Source organism: Muntiacus reevesi, chromosome 5 (genome assembly GCF_963930625.1).
Source record: "Muntiacus reevesi chromosome 5, mMunRee1.1, whole genome shotgun sequence".
Lineage (NCBI taxonomy): Eukaryota > Metazoa > Chordata > Mammalia > Artiodactyla > Cervidae > Muntiacus > Muntiacus reevesi.
The window spans coordinates 9,319,450-9,341,223 of record NC_089253.1 but is presented as its reverse complement, the minus strand read 5'-3'; the positions used below and the strand labels follow the sequence as shown (position 1 = coordinate 9,341,223).

Below are 21,774 nucleotides of genomic sequence, written 5' to 3'. Positions count from 1 at the left end.
GAATTAGTATAACTTGTACTTCAGAATGCCTACTGTAATGTTCCAGGCTTTCTACAAAAAGAATCCCTAGTCTCACTTAAAATGACATTGAATTATAGGTTATTGAATTATAAGAAAGTCTGCTATTTGTACCTCTTTTTTTTAATAAAGTAAATATTAATGTAGAGATTATCTTATTAATAAGTGACTTAAAGGATTTTTATAGAGTTCTTATAGACATTAAAATTAGTAACAGTATTGCTAACATGACTAAACTGTAAGAAAAATTGAAACAAATGTTTAAAAATGTAGTATTACAGGGACTTCCCTAGCAATCCAGTGGTTAAGACTTTGCCTTCCAATGCAGAGGGTGCAAGTTCTATCCCTGGTTGGGGAGCTAAGATTCCACATTGTTTGGGGCCAAAACTCCAAAACATAAAACAAGCAATATTGTAAAAACTTCAATGAAGACTTTGACAATGGTCCACATCAAAAAGTGTTTAAAAAAAATTTTAGTATTACAGAGTAAGCCCTCTGTATCCTTGGGGTTCCACATCTACAGATTCAGCCAACTATGGATTGAGAATATTCAGAAAAGAAAATTCCAAAAAAGCAAAACTTGAATTTGCTTTGTGCCGGCACCTTTATTTGCATAGCATTTACGTTGTATTAGTGGTCTAAAGATCAAGTATACTGGAGGCTATGTGAGGTTATATGCAAATACCGTGCCATTTTATACAAGGAACTTGAGCATTCTCAGATTTTAGTATATGTGGGCGTCCTAGAACCTGTCCCCTTGCAGATACTGAGGGACCACTGTACATAATTGAGTAAAGTGAATATGTTATTAATTTTAGAAAATGACAAATGGAAGGGGCCACTGTACAACAGAAAGTTAATATATAACGAACAATGTCCATTAGGCAAATTTTAGATTTTCTTTTATGTAATTAAAAATGCTCTAAAACTACCCAAAGACTTTAACGAGGATAAGCCATGGGAATTCCCTGGAGGTCCAGTGGTTGGAACTTTGCACTTTCACTGCCATGGGCCTAACTAAGTTCAGTCCCTGTCAGGGAACTGGGATCTTATAAGCCATATGGCACAACTGAAAAAAACCAAAAAAGAGGATAAACCACAGTTTCAGGAAGTAGTTTTACTTTACTGTGAGGTAGTCAACTGTATTTACTTGGAAGAATTGGTCCAATTATATGAATAAGTTGAAAACATTGGAAATAGAAACCGTAAATTATTACTACAGTGTTTAATATACTCTGAAAATTATGTAATGCATTAGGGTTTATAATGATTTCCTTAAATTTAAAGTTCTCCTTTTTTAATAGTTTTCTGTATTATTTAAGTTATTTTTTAAAAGTTTTTTTTTTTTTTTTTTTTTTTTACTGTATTGCACAGTAAAATAAAGTATGTTCAAAGCTGGAGCGTGTGTTTCTGTGTTTGAGATGAACCCTGTGGTGTTGCTTTCACTAGGTCACCTTATATGAATGTCACTCACAAGGAGAGATCCGGCTGCTGCAGTCTTACGTGGACGCTGATGTATCCTTTCCTGGGTTTTCAGTACCATTGGCCAAAGAAATTGACTTTGAATAAGTACCCCAAACTTCTATACCTTACTTTCTTAGCTTTATCCAATGCTGTTCCTTCACTGTTACCCAAGAGATTCTTGGTATCTAGTTTTCCTGATCCCAGGAAGCCACTGTCAGGGTGGATATGAGGCAGGACAGTACAGGTGGCTAGAGATGAGCGCGGGAAAGCCAGTAATAGAAAATGATAGCAGAAAGTAGTCCTGTTTCTTTAACCTTGCTTATATTTTTATCATTTCAGGGCAGGGATATTGGTGAGTTTGGGTTTATCAGAAGCTGTGCCTGACAGTCATATCAGGTATTTGGTCAGCAGAGCCTACAGGGAAAAAAATAAGCATGTTTGTTTAGGAAATGAAATATCGTAAAACATGGGTTTATAAGGAAAAAGAAAGCTTTAAGGATAAGAAAGCCAAAGGATACAGCAGTCAAAGCTTGTTGTTAAGATTTCTTCCAGATCCATTTGAAAAACCTAGCAAGTAAGAAAACATTTTAGTTTTCCCTTAGGTGATAAGGAAGGAGGTGACCTTTGGCAGTATTGGGAAAGTCTCACACAGGAAAAGTGGAAAACTGAGTAGTTAACTGATTTTTATCTAGAGGCACATAGAGTTATTGAGATAGAGCCAGGGTCAGCAAATTCCAGCCTGTGGAACTGGACACCTGGTTTTGGTTTTGTTTTTGTTGTTTTAACTTTACTTATTTATTCTTCATACCAAATACATTTTGTATTGGGGAATAGCCAGTTAACAATGCTGTGATAGTTTCAGGTGAGCAGTGAAGGGACTCAGCCACGCACATCCATGTATCCCTTCTCCCCCAAACCTCACTCTCATCCAGGCTGGCACATAATGTTGAGCAGAGTTCCATGTGCTATATAAGGATTTTTGTTGGTTATGCATTTTAAATACAGCAGTGTGTACATAATCTTCCCAAAGTCCTTCACCATCCCTTCCCCCGGACAGCTGTTTTTATAAATTTTGGGGAGTTGGGGAGGATACAACCTATGCTTATTCATTTACATATTGGCTGTGGCTGCTTTCAAAAGACAGGTAAATAGTTGTACAAACAGCAAAATAGTAATCAAAATTGAGTGGAAGGATCGTTTTGTTTGATCACTTGGTATAGATTTTAGACCTAAAATCTTCATTGTTTCAACCCTGATGGTATAAAGAAAAACGGGAACTTCTTTGTCAAGAGCTTCAACAATTCTTTGGACATTATTGTGATCATTGATGTGTTTCCTTTTAAAAAACATTATATTTCTTAACTGGAATTTCTTAGGCTGATGAAAACTTTTACACTTGTGCGTGGACATATGATAGCAATACAAGCCATCCTTTGCTGGCCGTCGCTGGATCTAGAGGCATAATTAGGATAATCAATCCCATAACAATGCAGTGCATAAAGGTGGGTTTTCTTGTTAAATTGTAGATCTGCTTTTTTGGAATGCACACCTGTGAAAACTTGCCATGTTGAGTTTAAAACAGTCAATTTCTGTGCAGTTTATAATTTGGTTTGTACTTTGCCTGCTGCTTCCTTTAGACAAGTCTTTTCAGACCTTTGTCACATTTGGGTAATGCAAATTAAAGAATAAATGAGAAAATTTTATCGTTTGCCCTGTTTTCTGTTAAAATCATTTCTGTTCTTTTGCTTTATCCTGAGAAGCTCTAAATGAACAATAACAGAAAAGAGTGAACTCATTTTTCAAGAACCCCTAAATAGGGGTATGGAATCAAGGGTACTTTGTAAAGAATTGAAAAGTGAAACCTTGGAAGTTGATACTAAAAGAAATTTTACAAATCACTGTAACCTTGGGGGCCCATTAGAATCACCTGAGAATCTTTTAAATCCTTGCTGTGGCTCAGAATATCTGCAAATGGGACTTGAAAATATTTTATTTTCCCTCAAACTGGGTGATTTTAATATGCTGCCAAGGTTGAGAACCACTACTACAAGTGAAATTATTTTTCCATTCTCCTAAGATTAATGAAAATGAATTTATTGATTTTTATGTGAAAGTTGAAATGTCTTAAATTTATTATAGCACTATGTTGGCCATGGAAATGCTATCAATGAGCTGAAATTCCACCCAAGAGATCCAAATCTTCTCCTGTCAGTAAGTAAAGGTAAGAGAAACAAACATTTCCTTAAGTTGTATTTATTTGGGAGTGAGTTGGGTTTTGTTTGTTTGTTTTGTTAAGTTTGACTTCAGGACAAACTAATCTAAGGGAAAATTCCAAATTTAAAAAGAAGTAAGTTTTAGAAAAATCTTGGGCTACATTAGCATCCCCAAACCAAGAACTGGAGAATGAGACCATGAAATACACTGTTCATGTAAAATGTAGATAAAATAATTGGCACTGAGGATTAGGTGTGTGTTACCCTTATTTTCCATATTGCCTTATGATAGTTCTACAACTTTATTCTCAATTGAATTATCATGCTAAACTGCATTAATTTTAATGGCAGGTCACCAAAGTTGCAACATTTTTAATAGTTTGAAGGTAGTCTAGCAAATCATCTGATGCTTTCCAATCATGTAACAAGAAATAGTGTATCTGAAAATCCATAATGTGTTTTTTGCCTCTCTCTATATAAAGCTTCTATTTTATAAAAGATTCCCTATAGGATTCCTTAAAATGCTAAGTTATCTAACATAAACTCTTCTAAATGTTTTCCTTCCTTACAAAGAGAAAGCATTGTCTTGCTCTGTATGCCTGTGTTGGCATTGTAAGTTTATTTTGGGTTCAGACAGGCCTCTGAATCATTCTTAATCACTTCTGAGCTCTCTAAAGTGATTTAAGTTGTTTTTATTTCTACTTTTCTGTTTTTTATTGCCCTTTCTCTTTTCATTTCTACATTATTATTCTAATCAAATGTATTCTTAATAGCTATCCCACCTATAACCTAACCCCCACAATCTCCCCATATTAAAAGATATTCTCAAATTAAAACTCTTACATGAAAAATATCTGTGTGATTTTTCAACTATCAAGGCTTGTTTGGAAATAGACACCTAAGAAGAGAGCTGATAACTTTTTCTCTTCTGTTAATAACAGTAACTGGGCTCAGATATTCTTTTACAAGTAACATAGACCATAATGGCCTACTTGCTCTTAATATCACAGTTTCTTAACCTTGCTCTTCCCCCATTGTGTTAGAGCATTTTTCAAACAGCTTTTCAAAATTAACAGGAATTTTTCTGCAAGTAAAACTCTCAAGAAAGGAAAAGACAATTTATAGGGGAAAAAAAATATGCAAGTTGTGTATCTAATAAGGGACTTAAATCAAGAGGTCATACAGTTCAGTAATAAAAAGACAACCAAATTAAAAGCAAAGGCTTTAAGTAGACATCTTTCCAAAGAATAGGCAAGAATGTCTAATAAGCACATGGCAAAGCACTCACTGATAATCATTAGGGGATGCAGCTCAGAAGTACAATGAGGTACCACTTCACACCCACTAGGATGACTGCAGTCAGAGAGACAGTAAGATATGGAGCCCCTTCATCCAGTGCTGGTGGGAATGTAAAATGTGTGAGCACACTGAAAAACAACCTGGCAGTTCCTTAAAAAGCTAAACATAGAATTACACTCCTAGGTACATGTATCTTAAAGAGAAATGTAAGTGTCTGCACAAAAACTTGGATGCAGATTGAAATCATGGCTACAGAAAGAAATCCTTTTTGTAGCAATGTTTATTTCCACTACTAACAATATATTGTATAATATGTTAATATTACACAGTATAGACCTTGTTATATTTCAAACTCTGCTTGGTATTTATGAATATTGCTTTCTATTTATTTTGTTGCTGATGTTTAGTGGAAAATGAGATTGCTCAGATTACAGTTACAGAATTTTTGAAAGGTTCATAATACTTTAAATAATGTTCCATATTACTCTTAATAATGTCCCAATGTGGGTATGTTTCAATCCTATTTTTAGATTTACTATAGAGATCTTATAAATCTACTTTGTCCTCTTCAATTTGTAAATGTGAGTATAGTGGAGGGAAAAACTAGTACCCTTGAAAGTTTGGATTCATACCTAGTTAAATCTACAGGTAATATAAATATTTTAAGTTCCTATATGATATGCATTCCTTCTTAGTCATTACTGTGAATGAGTTAAGTCCAAACTTTGGTAGTTTTTTCTTTAAAGAGATATTAGAAGCCCACAGTAAATGAATGATAAAAGTTCATGTTAATTTTTTTATGTCTGCACTAGATCATGCTTTACGGTTATGGAATATCCAGACGGACACTCTGGTGGCAATATTTGGAGGTGTAGAAGGGCACAGAGATGAAGTTCTAAGTGCTGTAAGTTGAAGCTGCAGGGCAGTGACCTTCAGGTTACAAAGCTGTGAACAATCCCTGTAAGAAAGCATGTGGTTTGTTTCATGTAGCTTGACAGGCAGTTACTTCATTTACTGTGACAGACAAGGTTTTAACTTAAAAATGAAGAAATAGAGCAAGTAGGCGCTTTGTGTTTTATCTGTACTCTTGTACATGTTTTACCAGCGCCTGGATTCTCATGAAAGAATTCTATGAACTTGTTCTTCTGCTTTTTAAATCTAAAATCACCAAGTTACCTTTTGTTGTTTCTCAATTATTAAAGGAAAAGGTTAACCTACTTGGCAATTAAGAAATTTTTTCATCTTTTATTTGAAGTTGAAATATAAGTTACTCATTTCTAGGAAGTATTGTTCACACTGACTTTTAGATAACTTCTCTTTGATGGCATGGTGTTGTCTCTATGCTTTGTATTATAATCTGTTGATCTGTTGTAGTGATACTAAGTGTTTTTAGTTAAGTTTCAGATGTGTTGTTTAGGTTTACTTATGTTCTGTGTGTAGCTTACTTATTTAGTAGTCTTACAGCTCTTCCGTTTTTTGTTTTTTTTTTAACTATTTTAAAAGGGCATTATATTTTGAAGCATGTGGTATTTAAATTGGAGGTACTAAATAATCCTGTATGCTTTTGTGAGAATCATACCTACCTTAAAGGATTTTCTAGAACTTGCAGAATTCCATGTGGCTTTATGTGTGAAAAAACAAAGACTACTGTCCTTCCTTAAAAACTCAATGAGAGCTCCTGGCTCTAGAGGTGTCTTGTTGCTATTGACAGTTAGGTAATTGGGAAAAGGAGCAGCTGCCAGACTTCTGAATTCAATAAACACCAAATCTGAAGCTCTCAGGCTTTTGTAAAACTGTGTTCATGATTGATTCAAAGATTGGATTAACATAGAATATCTAGATTAGTGAGGAAAGTACTCTCCTTAAATAGAACTCTCTACTGTTGCTTCTTAAAATGAAAGCAGGGGATAGTTTGTATCTCTTCTGTACCAATAGTAGCTCACTGCTAGAAGGATTGATGTGTGAGATTTTCATTGACACATGTACCATGTGCTAAAGTAAATATCTCTGAGCCTAAGTGTCTGATCTGTGAGATAAGGTGGAATAAGGTTGTTACAATAGGTGATCTGTTAGGAGCTCATTAAAAATTACTAAACAGCAAATGAGGAAATGCTGCTTCCTTTTTAAGATATGTTTTTCTTTATTCATTTAAAAAGTGAACTCCAAAACCAAGGTACCCAACTTATCTAAGTGTTTTGACTTAGATATACAAGTAAATTTCAGTTGTTTAAAGGACTCCTAATTTCACATACAGATACCAGTTTCATTGCTTCATCTGGGTTGGACAAAGAAAAATAACCATTCAGGTTTTCATGTCATAAAATAATTGTTTTACCTCAGCATTAGATTCACCTTCAAAATCAAGCAAAGGCAGTATTTGGCTAAAGATAATTGAATAGATAAAACTAAATTCAAAGATTTTACTTCTTAACCTGCCATATTTGCATAGGCTCATATATTGTGGTGATAACAAGTCAGTTAAAACTAAATCTTGAAAGTGGTAAGCACTTTGTGACTTATGGCCTACATATATGAAACCCAAAATGTTAGTGTTGTGGTTTGAAATACAATTTCCACAATACTAGACATGAGATGAAAATCAGCATAATTTGGGGAAATAATTTACATATTTAATTTAAGCTTTTCTGTTTTATATACAGGATTATGATCTTTTGGGTGAAAAAATAATGTCTTGTGGTATGGATCACTCTCTTAAACTTTGGAGGATCAATTCAAAGAGAATGATGAATGCGATTAAGGAATCTTATGATTATAACCCAAATAAAACTAACAGGTAACAGTCGTAGTATTTAAAACAATTTGCTATCTCATGCCTTTGAATAATGTTTTACTTTTTCAAAAATTGTAATATTAGTCTCCAGTATTGAGAACCCACTCTTTTAATAACTTTAAGGTATAATTTATATGCCATAAAACTCATTGAATTTAAATGGAAGCCTTTATTTATTTTTATCTAGCTATGTTTGTGGCTCATTTTTCAAAATCCTTTTCAGGTTGTGTTTTTATCTTAATTTAGTAGCCAATTTCACGTATTTTATTTAGGTATGCATGTACTAATGTTATTAACACTGCTTGTCAACACTGTAAATCCTAATTAAAGACAGTAAGTCATAATTTTTTCAATGGGGTTCTTAGCTTTAATTCATGATAAATGCTTTCCTTTAAATGATACTCACTTCACTAAACAGAAAATTCAAAAGCAGGAGATTTGTTCTAAGGGACTACATGTGGGAACTTCTCAGTTTTCTTAATTTATTTTTGCAAAACCTCAGTTCTTAATTAATTTACTATATTTTTCAGAATCTTATCAAGCTGTTAACTCTTTCACTATGACTATCCTGTGTTTGTAAATGTTAACTTTGTTTGCTCTTTTCATTTTAGCCGTTAATTCCCTGATTATCGACCCACATTATGAGTAGATTGTTAGTTGAATTTTTAACCATAAGTAAATATTTTAATACAGTGACATTCATCACATCTCATACCTCTTAAGAATTAGCACAGCTTTGAAATTCTGTTTTAAAGCACCAGGAGTTAGTACAATATTAAATTTATGTTTTTGTATTTTCTAGAGCTCTGGAATAAATAGAAGTTGTATTTTACAGCTTACAGAAAGTAACTGAATTATGCTGGTCTTCTTGAAAGAGGTTTAACCATAGATTATAATACATAACTTGGCTAAAAAGCAATTAATAAAGTTATAGCAGTTAAGAATTTATATCAAGTCATTAATAACATTTTAATGTTTTAATAACGAAAAGATCTGGGAGTTTCCTGGTAGCCGAGGGGTTAGGATTCCAGGCTTTTACTGCTGTGGCCCTATTTCATTCCCTGACTGGGGAACTGAGATCCTGTGAGCCACAAAAGAAAGGTTAAAAAAAAAACAAAAAACCACAGTTTGAATTGGAAAACGTATTTGAAATGATTGAGCCCAACATCCTTTTTCTGTATGAGGGAAAAGCCAAAGAGAAGACTTGTGAGTTGCCCAGGATACAACTAATTCATGGCCTAGGATGCTTCTTCAGTTACTTCACTTTAAAAACTGAATCACTTACTAGATTAGAAATGTTAAGTATACATTTAATTAACTGAAGAATTGGTAGCAACTTCTCTAGCTTATGGTCTTGTCACAAACATCTTTAAGGAAAAATTGTGCCATATTTTACTTTTCTAAATACAGGAAAAGTGCTAACTAACAAATGTCAAATTCCTGTCAGATATCATCTTCAAAAATTGTTGTTCTAGGCAGGATTCTCACCTAACTTTAGCTTTACCAGACTTTGAAATGTGTCATTGTTTCTGAAAGATGACTATCTTTTGAAATAAGGTAGGTGTGTTAAGTTTCATAGACCATTGTTAATTTGAAAGGATTGAGTTGTAGCTTAGCATTTTCTATGAGAAATTTTTAGCTCTAAGCAGATGTCTTTGGTTATTGGTTAGGATAGCCAGAATTGAAGTAATTGATTTTGGTCTATATATAGTAAGGCAGGAAGTTGCGGTTTTTATAAATGAAATTTCATAGGATGAACACAAAATTGAGTTGCGAGCTAATAATGGAGTAAAATGTAGAAACAAAAACAGAATGAAATTTTAGTTCCCAATAAACAGATCAGAAGATATTTAGTTTTATAGGAACACAGACAAACTAATACTCATCTGTTTTTCTTTTCAGAGTTTTAAAAATCTTAAAAAGGAAAATTAGTGAGCTTCTGCTTCACATTTTTCTCTTAACTTTTGATATTTCCATTTCAGGCCATTTATTTCTCAGAAAATTCATTTTCCTGACTTTTCTACCAGAGACATACATAGAAATTATGTCGATTGTGTGCGATGGTTAGGTGATTTGATACTTTCCAAGGTATGGTAACTGCTGTTAAGCTGTATTTCCATTGTTTGTGTGAGTTGGAACTCTGCAGGGAGCAGTTTTTTATGCAGTTGGTAAATTGTGTAACAGACGGGAAATTGCTTTTTTTTTTTTTAAGTCTCATGATACTTTGAAAATTCAGAAACTTATTTTAGGCGTAAAACATCCTGATGAACTATAATTTGTGCTCCAGTAAGATAAAAATGTTAACTTGCAAGATGATATTCTTTGATATCCAGTGTTACTGTAAAATTACCAATATCTAAAGCCAGTAGTAGAGTTTTTTTTGGGGTTTTGTTTTTAATGTTCGTGTTCATTTTAGTAAACTTACATGTTTAAAAACAGACAGATGGAGTTGGCTCATGGGCTCTAGTTTGCCAGCCCCTGCTTTAGTATGTTGATATATATTTTTTCTACTGATAATTTAGAGAAGTTGGTGGTGATGTCATCTGAACATTTAGGATTGTCAGATTTGGACAAATTGCTATCCAGTTTCTATTTGGTATAGGTTTCAGGGCATTTCACTTTTTCTTGGGTAGAGCCTGATTATTTATTTTTTCCTTACCAATGAGGGTAGAGTTTTACTTTTTTATCTTTTAACCTTTGATTTTGAAATTAAATTCACAGGAAGTTTCAAAGACAGTTTAGAGAGGTTTCACATTGCCCCTCACCCAGTTTCTCCCATTGGTTACACCTTATATATATATAATATCAAATCCAGGAAACTGACATTGTAAGTGTATGTGTATGTGTAGTTGTATGTTATTTTATCACATGTGATTTTGTCATTTCAAGAATGCTTCTTATGGGACCTTTTACGATTATTTCCCCTCAGTATGACGCCACCCACGTTGTGTATTCAGTAGGTCTCCCTCTTAGTTGCTAAGTAGTTCCATGGTGTGGACGCACCACAGATTATTTAACCTTACTCATCTATTGTAGGACATTTGGTCCTTTCCAGTTTTTGGCCTGTTACAAGTAAAGCTGCTATTGAACAGTCGTGTGTAGGTTTTTGTGTGGACTTAACGTAAGTTTTCACTTCTCTGGGATAAATGCCTAGAAGGGCAATTGCTGGGTCATGGTTACGTTTGTTTAGTTTTTTAAGAACCTGCCAAACTATTTTCCAGAGTGGCCGTGCCATTTTACATTCCCACCAGCAATGTATGAAAGATGCAGTGTCTTCGAATCTTCGCCAGCATTTGGTATTGTCACTATTTTTTATTCTAGCTGTTCTGATAGGTGTGTAGTGATACATCATCATGGTCTTAATTTACGTTTCCCTGATGGTTAGTGGTGTTGAACATCTTTTTTATGTGCTTATTTACCATCCATACAGCCTTTCAATGATGTCTCTTTGTATCTTCTGCTCATTTTCTAGTTGAATTTGTTTTGTTTTTTTACTGTTGAGTTTTGAAAGTTCTTCATATATTCTAAATCCTATGTCAGATAAGTAGTTTGCAAATTTTCTCTTCCAGTCTGTAGCTTGTCTTTTCATTCTCTTAACAGGGTCTTTTGCAGAGCAGATATTTTCAATTTTGATAAAGTTTAATTTATTGATTTTTTTAAAAAATTATTTTTTTATGGATAATGCTTTTGCTGTTATTTTGAAAAACTCTTCACTAAGCCCTGGATCCTAAAGATTTTCCCCCGTGTTTCCTTCAGAAGTTTTTATAACGTTTTATATTAAATTTATGGTCCATTTTAAGTTAGTTTTTGTATGACATTTAGGTAGAAAGTTCATTTTTTGCCTATAGTTTATCCAGTTGTTCCAGTGCCATTTGTTGAAAGCCTATCTTTGCTCCTTTGAATTGCTTTTGCACTTTTTCCAAAATTGTTTGGCCATGCTTGTATGAGGCGGTTTCTGGTTATTTGAGGCTGTTGCTGTTTCTGGTTATTCTATTCTGTTCCCTCTACCAGCACTATATACCAGTAATCAAACCACAGGCTTGATTACTCTAGCTCTATAATAAGTCTTGGAATTGGTAGAGTAATTTCTTCCACTTTACTCTTTTTCAAAATTATTTGCATCTAGTTCCTTTGCCTTTCTATATAAGGTCTAGAATTATCTTGTCTACATTTACTGAAAATCTTGCTGGAATTTCTTTGGGGGTAAGGAACATTTTAATTGGAATTGTGTTAAACCTGTGTATCAGTTTGGTGGAGATTTAATATCTACTCTGCTTAGTTTTCTTGTCCTTGACTGTATGTCTGTTCATTGATTTAGACCTTTGATTTTTTATTATCAGCATTTTGTAGGTTTTTAAAAATATAATTTATTTTATTTTTTGGCTGTGGTGGGTTTTTTTGCTGCATAGGCTTTTCTCTAGTTGTGGCAAGTGGGGGCTACTCTAGTTGTGGTGTGTGGACTTCTCATTGCAGTGGCTTCTCGTTGCAGAGGACAGGCTTAATAATTGTGGGGCATGGGCTAAGTTGCTCTGTGGCATGTGGGATCTTCCTCAATCAGGGATCGAACCCATGTCTCCTGCACTGGCAGATGGATTCTTCACCACTGAGCCACCAGGGAATCCCCCAGCATTTTATAGTTTTGAGCATGCAAGTCCTGTATCTACTTTGTTAAATGTATGCCTTAAGCATTTCTCTTTTTTGAGTGACTATAATAAATGATATTTCTGATTTCCATCTCTTTGTGTTTATTGCTAATATATAGAAATAAATTCACTTTTGTGTGTTAATCTTGAATCCTATCTATTTTAACTACTTACAGTTCAAGAAGGGTGGTTTGTTGGGGGGTTGGCTAAGGGTTGGCTAATTACTTGGGATTTTCTGCATAAATCATTCATCTCTAAATAAGGACCGTTTTTATATCTTCCTTTCTGAACTAAATTTTTAAAGAATTTTCCATTTCTTGTCTCATTTCACTGACAAGCTTCTGGCGCTACACTGAATAGCAGTCTTAACTCATTAATGACCGGGGGATTTTTGCAGAAACTAACTCCTGTGGCCGGTGATATTTATTTTGACTGGTCAAAAATTAGTTCTCTTATTTCACTAACACTGTACAGGTACCTGTAGTCAGTTACACCTGACATACCTGTAATTCTTCTAGTTTTTGTGAAATGTTGTCTTCAATCCACTCTTCTGTAGAAGTACAGGAGCAGTCTCCAGCACTGTTGCATTTTCACTTTGTATCAGAGTCAATCAACAAGATTTTTTGTTGGTCTGGTATTCACATCATCTGAATTAGAACTATATTCTGAAGAACTATCATCTTCTGAGACACTAGTATATATGTCCCTTAGACATAGAACGTATCTGCATAAAATTCACTGAAAAATTCCTCCTCAAAATTTCGTGACATGTCATTTCTGAAATTTTATGTTTCTAATATACACAGAATTGGAACAAAAACCTGATGGAGCAAAATGTAACTGATGATGATAGTCATAAGTTGTATGATGAACCCTTGGTGCAGTTTAAGCTCTAACAACTTCACATGGTGATATTGATTGTATCACTCTAAAAACATACTGATACATCTCCAGTCAATAGCATTCAGGTAACAAAAGATATATTAATATGTCTCTGGTCAGTAATGTATTAAGAGCAAACTTCCTAGACTTGTTTCTGATGTTAAAGGGGGAAAGAATTCAGTCTTTTGCAGTTATACAGATCAGCAGTGTGATTCTTTTGTAGCAGTTATTTTTGGGCTGTGTCAGGTCTTGGTAGCGGCACTCGGGACCTTCGTTGCCTCATTCAGGATCTTTCCTTGTGGCACTTGGGCTCTCTGGTTGTGGTGCGCGGGCATAGTTGCCCTGCAGCATGTGGGATTTTAGTTCCCCTGCCAGGGATCGAACCAATGTCCCCTGTATTGCCAGACACGCTGGACCACCATGGAAGTCCTAGCTGTATGATTTTTGTAGATGCTCTATATCCAGTTGAGAGTTGTTCTTTTTCCTAATTTTTTCGGAGTTTTATCATGAATAAGTGTTGAAGTTTGTCAAATACTTTTTCAGCATTAATTGATATGATCATTGTTTTTTCTATTTTAGCTTGTTAATGCAATGGACTGCACTGATTGTTTTTGAATATTGAATCACTGGAATGAGTTTACTTGGTCATGCTGTATAATTCTTTTTTATGTTGCTGAATTCTGTTTGCTAATATTTTGTTAAGAATTTTATGTGTATTATTGGTCTGAAGATTTGTTACTTGTATTATTGTCTTTGTCTGGTTTTGATATCAATAATACTGGCACTTGGGCCTAAAAATTTTTGAGGAGGAATTTAATTAAAAACTTGATTTCCTTAAAAGTGAAAAGGTTGTTCGAATGAAGTTTCATATTGGGTGAGTTGTGGTAGTTTGTGCTATTTCAGGAATTGATCCATCCCATCTAATATAAAATTTATGTGTGGAGAGCTGTTTGAGTATTATCCTTACTATCCTTTTGATATCTGCAAGGTCTTTAGTGATAGCCCGTTTCATTCCTGAAATCAGTAATTTATGTCTTCTCTCTTGTCAGTCTTTTTAGGAGTTTGTCAGAATTATTTTGTTACCTCCTGTCTCCCTGTTTTTAGTTTCCTATGAGTGTATTTTGTTTTTCTATTTGCTAGTTTTGGGAGCTTAGATTATTTAGTCAAGACTTTTCTAATGTAAGCTTTTGGCACTATAAATTTCCCAGTCAGCACTGCTTTAGTTGCTTCTCACAAAAATTTTGATTTGCAATGTGCTATTTAGTTTTTGATAGTGGTTTAGTCACTAGGTCATGTCCGACTCTTTTTTTTTTTTTTTTTTTCATATCCGACTCTTTGCAACCCCATGGACTGTAGCCTGTCAGGATCCTCTGTCTGTAGGGTTTTCCAGGCAAGAGTACTGGAGTGGGTTGCCATTCTCTTCTTCAGGAGATCTTCCCAACCCAGGGATCGAACCCGGGTCTCCTGCACTGCGGGCAGATTCTTTACTGACTCAGCTACTAGGGAAGCCTGTTTAGTTTTTAGGTGTTGGAAAATTTTCACTATCTTTCTCTTAGTGATTCTAGTTTGATTCCATTTTGGTCAGTCACTATATATTCTTTATGATTTTGATTCTTTAAAATTTTTCAGGTTTGCTTTATAATCCTGTTTTGGGTATGTTCCATGGGAGCTTGAAAAGAATGTGTCCTATTGTTGGGTGGAGTGTTCTGTAAATATCAGCTAGATCCTATTGGTTGAGTGTGGTTGAATTCTTCTGTGTCTTTGTTGATGTCTGTCTGCTCTAAGTGCTGAAGTCTTCAACTATAATCATGAATTTTTCCCTTTCTTCTTCAGTTCTGTAACATATTGCAGCTCTGTTGGTTAGCATATACACATTTAGTATTGTTTTTTCTTGGTAGCTTGACCCTTTTATCATTGTGGAAGGTCCATCTCTTATCTCTGGTAGATTTTTTTGCTTTGATGTTTCCTTTTATCTTATAGTATAGCCGTTCTTTCTTTAATTAATGCTTACATGGTATATCTATTTCAAACCCTTTACCTTTAATCTACGTGTATTCTTATATTTGAAGTGAGTTTCTTAAAGACAACATACAGTTGGGTCATACTGTTTTTTAATTCACTTTGAGGAACTGTCTTTTAGCTTGTAAATTTAGACTGTTTGAGACTTGACTTACCAATTGTTACATTGTCTGGCATTTAATTTTTTTTTTTTTTAATTTCTCTGGGTTTTCTCCCCTAAATTCCTGTAGGTTATGTGCACATGTTTTAGAATTTCAATTTGATTTATCTGTACTACCTCTGAGTGTATTTCTTTGTGTAGTTTGTTTTGTTTTTATATTTGCTCTGGGAATTGCTATATATGTTATGTAATCATCAGTATATCAGCATTTTACCACTTCAAATGCGGTATAGGAACCTTATCTCCCACTTTGTCCTCCACTTAAAATTGTTTTAAATATTTCCTTACAATTGAGAACTTCATTAATACTACAATTTTTGCTTGAACCATCAAGCAGAATTTAAAAACTTGAAGGAAAGGAGAATTTTGTGTTTACTCATTTTGCTTTTTCTGTTGTTTATTCCTCCTTTCTAATATTCCAAGATTCCTACTTTTATCATTTCCTTTCTGTTCATAGAACATTCTGTAGCTGTTGTTTTAGAATGGTGACAGATTCTTTTAGTTTTTCTTAGTTTAGGGATGTCCTCATTTCCCGTTTATTCCTGAAGTGTATATTCACTGAATAGAGGATTTTGTGTTCACAGTTCTTTCTTTAAATGTTTGAACAGTGTTGTTCTCCCTGTCTTTCTGGTTGCTGTCATTTTTAATGAGACGTCTGCCGCTGTTGAAATTGGTTTTTCCTTATAGCTAAGGTATTCTTTCTGACCTAACTGCTTTGGGGATTTTTTTTTTTTCCTTTATCTTTAGTTTTCAGAAGTTTGACTGTGCTGTGCTTGATATTGATGTCTTTGAGGGATTCATTTACTGTCTTGAATCTGTAGGTCTGTCTTTAGGGGACATAATTTGTCCCAAATATGGGGTTTTTTCAGCCATTACTCAAATTCTTCTTTATCCCCTTTTTATCCCCACTCTCCTCTAATGATACTTTAGATTTTGTTTGGTCCCTGAGACTCTGTCATCTTAATAAGTCTGTTTTTCTTTGTTCACTTGGTAACTTCTTAGTTCAGTTCAGCTCAGTCACTCAGTCATGTCGGACTCTTTGCGACCCCATGAACCGCAACACGCCAGGGCTCCCTATCCATCACCAACTCCCGGAGTCCACCCAAACCCATGTCGATCAAGTCGGTGATGCCATCCAACCATCTCACCCTCTGTTGTCCCCTTCTGCCCTCAATCTTTTCCAGCATCAGTGTCTTTTCATCTTGTTCAAATTGGGTAATTTCTATGTTCTAACTTTAAATTTACTGACTCTTCATCTCTCTCCTGCTGGTGAGCCCTTCAGTTGTTCTTTTATTTTGGTTATAGTATTTTTAGTTCTGAAATTTCCACATGGTTCTTTTCTTTTCTTTTCTTTGCTGAGACTGTATTTTAAGTGTGTTTGTAATTTCTCATTGAAGCATTTTTTTTCAAATTTTGTACTTTTAATTTTGTATTAGGGTGAAGCATTTTTATGATCAGTTCACTTCAGTCGCTCAGTCGTGTCCGACTCTGCTTTAAAATCCTTGTCAGATAGTTCTAACATCTGTGTCATCTCATTGTTTGGGTCTCTTGTTATCATTTCTCATTAAAGTTGAGATTTTAACATTTCTTGGTATGACAAGTGAATTTTGATGGGGATATGGATATTTTGGGTACTGTTAGGACTCTTATTTAGCTCTCTTGCAGCAGGCTTCCTTTGATAAATTTTCAGCTGTAAAGTGAACGCTGCTTCATGATTGGCGGGTAGCAGAGGACGCTAAGGTTCCCCACTTGGTTACTTGGTGATGATGTCTCTTTTCTGTGGGGCAGGAGTCCAGGCTTTTCATGGGGACTCAGCTGACACCACCCTAGCAGGGAGGGGTTTGGAGCCCGCATTACTGCTCCCTGGGTGGTCTCCGCTGACACTGTGGTAGGTGGTTGTAAAGATCCTGATTGTCTGCTCAGTTCAGTCAGTTAGTTCAGTCGCTCAGTTGCATCCGACTCTTTGCAGCCACAAAGGACTGCAGCACTCCAGGCCTCTTTGTCTATCACCACTTCTTGGAGCTCGCTCAGACTCATGTCCATTGAGTCAGTGATGTCATCCAAGCATCTCATCCTCTGTCCACTTCTCTCGACTCTTTGCTATGCTGCCTCTAATACAACCCCAGGCAGAGAGGAGGAGGAGTCACCTCATTACCGTGAGGGGTAGGGAGGAGTCAGCAGGGTATTATGTACTTGAAGTGTTTAGTCACCACCTGTGAGAAGGGATCCCCACTGGGACTTTGCTGGTTCATGTGTGGGCGGGTCCACAGTTTTTTCTGTGGTATTGTTGACCTGAAAATTTTCTCATGCTGGGTTGCCACTTTCCTGGTCCTTTGGAGAGGTGGCTTTGGGGGGCTTTGTTTTGTCTTTAGCTTTGTTGAGTCAATACCTTCTCTAGCATGCAGTCTGGGATACAGAAAGGAGGCAAAAGAAAACCAAGGAGCTCAGTGTCCCTTGTGTCCCAGGATACAACTTAAAAGTTGTATTTAGTGAGATGAATAGAAAAGTACCTCTACTTCATTGATTGCTGGAAGAAGATGTAAAAAGGCAGTAGCTCTAAAATTTCTGCTCTTAGAACTTAATCAGATGATAGGAAAAGATTTCTGCATTTTAGGTAAGAGGCTGAACTGAGTATTGGTGGTCTCAAATCTGACTCCACATCAGAACTACTGGGAGGACATTGTAAAAACAGATTCCTAAGCTTCGTCCCCAGGTATTCCACATCTGGCACAAGGACCTGAGGATTTGTAACTGTTAGAAACCGTCTGGATGACTTTCAAGTACAGCCATCCATCAGTGTGGGTAGACTCTTTTTACCTCCCTGTGCTTCAGCTCGCCGTGAGGGGACTCGACCGACTAAGAGTCCTTTACCAGTGCAGTCAGTGAGAGCACTTGAAGAGCTATGTTACAGTTCTGCCACTTTGGCCTCCTCTCTCAGAAATTGAGATTCAGTGGGGTTGGGGCCAAGATGTGTTTTTAAAGAAAGCTCTACAGGCTGTCAGTCCAACTGTGCACTTGAACGAGTCAGCAGACTGGGTGCTCTCTAAGGTACTTTACAATGAAGAACTCGAATAATGGATCTGTAGCCCTGGGGTTTTGTATAATCTAAAAACGGCAAGAAGAAAGCAACATGTTCTTCACTCCCTAGTCTCCCTATGACCCCGCTGTTGAAATGCCAGTGAACCCCACAGGGCTACCACATGTGGCTGTGTAGAATGTGTCCTGTAAAATTCCAGTAAGCACCCTTCACCTCCACCAGGATTTCTCAGTCTTGGGTCTGAGATAATGAGGTCAGACAGTTCTTTCTTGTGGGAGGAGCCATTCTCTACATTGCCGTTTTCAGCCTTCTCTGGCCTCTCTTAACTGGAAGCCAGAGACATTGCCCAAGATCCCTCAGTGGCAAACCACTAGCCTGCACAGTAGTAGAAGTAGTGCCCCCTGCGTTGCATCTGCTTCTCCCAGTGTGTTCTTCACCACTTGCTACTAAAGTAGAGTGCATGTAAAGATTTCACTGTTGCAGGCAGAGAAGGTGTAACTCAGCCTATTTCACTCCCGTCCCCTTACCAGTGTCGGGATATTGAATCACTGCTTTTATTGCCTTCCGTATAATCCGATCTGTAAGGCCCCTTGTATGAGTTCATTAGCTTTCCTAAAACATCTATTGAGTACCTGCCGTGTAGTACAGATACTGCGGACGAAGGATTAGTAGTTAACTGTATAAAGGGAACCACAGGAGACTAGAAGTGAAATAGGGAAAGATGGAGTGAGCAGGGGCCATATTGAAGAACTGTGTATTCTAATATATTTTTAATTTTATCTTTGCTATAAAATACTTAAGTCTCTGTATGCTGAAGTATCTAAGGCTGAAACTTGGTTTGGAAGAGATGTTGTGACTTCAAAAATGAATATTCTAAATAGTGTAATGCTTTTGTATTGTTAAAATCTGTTGATAATCAGACATCTGTAAGTGTGGATACTGATTCTGTAAATACAAATGAATATGTTTATCATTGGATTCCGTTGATGGATAACCAGGTTTAAAGAGCTGTGAATTCTGAAATGATAGTTGAGAAAAAGCTTTGTTTGTAATGTTTAAAATTCAGTTCTACAATTAACATTTCCTTTTTATCTCGTGTCTTTTTTTTTTTTTTAAGTCTTGTGAAAATGCCATTGTATGCTGGAAACCTGGCAAAATGGAAGATGATATAGATAAAATTAAACCCAGTGAGTCTAATGTGACTATTCTTGGGCGATTTGATTACAGTCAGTGTGACATTTGGTACATGAGGTTTTCTATGGATTTCTGGCAAAAGGTAGCAACATATTTTACATTTTGAAATTATTTGACTTAGAACCATGCAATTTTAGTTTTCTCTGAGTGTATCTGTGTTCTTTTTCCTCTTAAGTGTAATCTACCTTGATTTTTTTGTATTATTTGCTTTGGCTTTTGATGTTGTTTATTCTACCCTTGTGACTCTGCACACCATCTGCAGTGCTTATTATAGATGAAATTGACAGGTGTCAATGGTGGCAGTTAGGCGTTTACTTTCCATAACATCTGTTACTAAGATTTAATGTTTTGGTGATTAGAATGTTCATCTTCTTATATAGAAAACCAACATGGAAGATAGAGACAAAATATTAGTTATCTAAAGTTTTGCAGAAGTTTGGTATTAGCATTTTATGGTAACAAATTACTTGGTTATTTCTTTCTATATGAAAGCTTTGGAAATTTTCTGTGGCTTTTATTACAGTTCTTTAAGGCAGAATGAAGAATACATGCTAATTGTGTACATTGTATAGTTCTTCAAAAATTTGCAAAATGGCTTAATTTATTCAGGACACCTTTGTGAAGCATTAGTTGTTCTTATCGTCATTTACAAATCAGAAATATAAGATGCAAAGAAATAACCAAGAGCATTGCCATAGGGTGGAGCTGAGGTTTTTTTGCAATAAGAAAGATATCTTAGGATTGCTTGAAGTCTTTATAGCTTATATTAGTAATTTGATGGGTTTTTGTTTTGTTTTGTTTTTGATGGGTTTTTAAAATATATTTATACAGATGCTTGCATTGGGCAATCAGGTTGGCAAACTTTATGTTTGGGATTTAGAAGTAGAAGATCCTCATAAAGCCAAGTAAGTATTTAGAAATTCCTCTTCATAATTTCTGACTTTTCCTCCAGAGTGTTGTCACTATTGAGTAAGTAATCGATACTTACAATGCCATCTTTAACATCATTTGTAACATTTACATTCTCAGCATATTGTAAAGTATTTCTTTTTTATTCTAATAATAATTGTTTTTCCTGAGTACTTTGGTAGTAAGTTATTTCTCTTTTTTTTGTATAAGGTATATGGTGCCTCTTTGATTTAAAATACACCCAAAATTTATGAAATTTGAGATAAGGCTCTTAGTGAAGTATATTCTGGTTTCAAGTGCTTTCTGTATGTATGACTTAGAACATGTATTCATTTTCTAATTCAGTGTTTTTAAAGTTTGATACTGACAGCATTATATGTGTGTAGTGTTTAACCTGTTGTCATGTTTTCTCCCTAGATGCACAACGCTGACTCATCACAAATGCGGGGCTGCTATTCGACAAACCAGTTTCAGCAGGGACAGCAGCATTCTTATAGCTGTTTGTGATGATGCCAGCATTTGGCGCTGGGACCGACTGCGATAAAGTACTTTTCCCAATCAAAAGTAGCGTGTGTTTCCTGTGTACCGTAGAACAAATGTATCCTGCTATAAGGGCACATAGCGCATTTAGAGTTGTCTTTCAGCACTCATCAGGCTGAGCTGAATGTAGTGATGTTTACATTGTTCACACTCTTTGTACTGTCTCCTGCCCAGACTCTACTGCTTCTAATAAAAATTTATTTTTGTAAAGCTGCGTGTTACTTTAGTTTGTTTTGTTCATTGTGATGCAATGTTGAAAGTAATAAAATTACACCTTATCTTTTTTCAGTGATGATTATTGTTTTATATGCCTAATGGAAAAAGCTATAAAACATAGTGATTAAGTATAAGCTCTGGAACTAAACTGAATTTTAATCTTGGCTCTGCCATTAATTGACCTTGGATAATTAAAAAGGATCACTCGATTTAATACATGTGAAACAATTTGAACAGAATTTGACTCACCAATCCCTTACCTTTATTGGAAATTGTATTTCCTATTGTTATATATTTCTTAATGATTTCTTCTATACTAACTGTAATAAGCAAAGTCTATAAGAGTTATATAACATATAATGTTTTATCTTTGAAGTTAGAAAACATTG

The 21,774-nt window shown here is 35.3% G+C and overlaps 1 protein-coding gene across 3 annotated transcripts in view; it reads left to right on the top strand.

The window, feature by feature from the left end:
• The window catches only part of EED (embryonic ectoderm development), a 30,803-nt gene extending 9,424 nt beyond the window's left edge, over nucleotides 1-21,379 (top strand). The window contains exons 4-13 of one of the 3 annotated variants that reach the window (XM_065936899.1): nucleotides 1,468-1,533; nucleotides 2,859-2,984; nucleotides 3,622-3,703; nucleotides 5,807-5,898; nucleotides 7,655-7,788; nucleotides 9,768-9,873; nucleotides 11,007-11,081; nucleotides 19,644-19,802; nucleotides 20,552-20,625; nucleotides 21,047-21,379. In XM_065936899.1, coding sequence (XP_065792971.1) covers nucleotides 1,468-1,533; nucleotides 2,859-2,984; nucleotides 3,622-3,703; nucleotides 5,807-5,898; nucleotides 7,655-7,788; nucleotides 9,768-9,873; nucleotides 11,007-11,081; nucleotides 19,644-19,802; nucleotides 20,552-20,625; nucleotides 21,047-21,173 — 1,041 coding nt within the window. In that variant the 3' untranslated portion in view covers nucleotides 21,174-21,379. The other 2 variants (XM_065936901.1, XM_065936900.1) reach the window with 2 other exon arrangements.
• The last annotated feature ends 395 nt before the right edge of the window (nucleotides 21,380-21,774 follow it).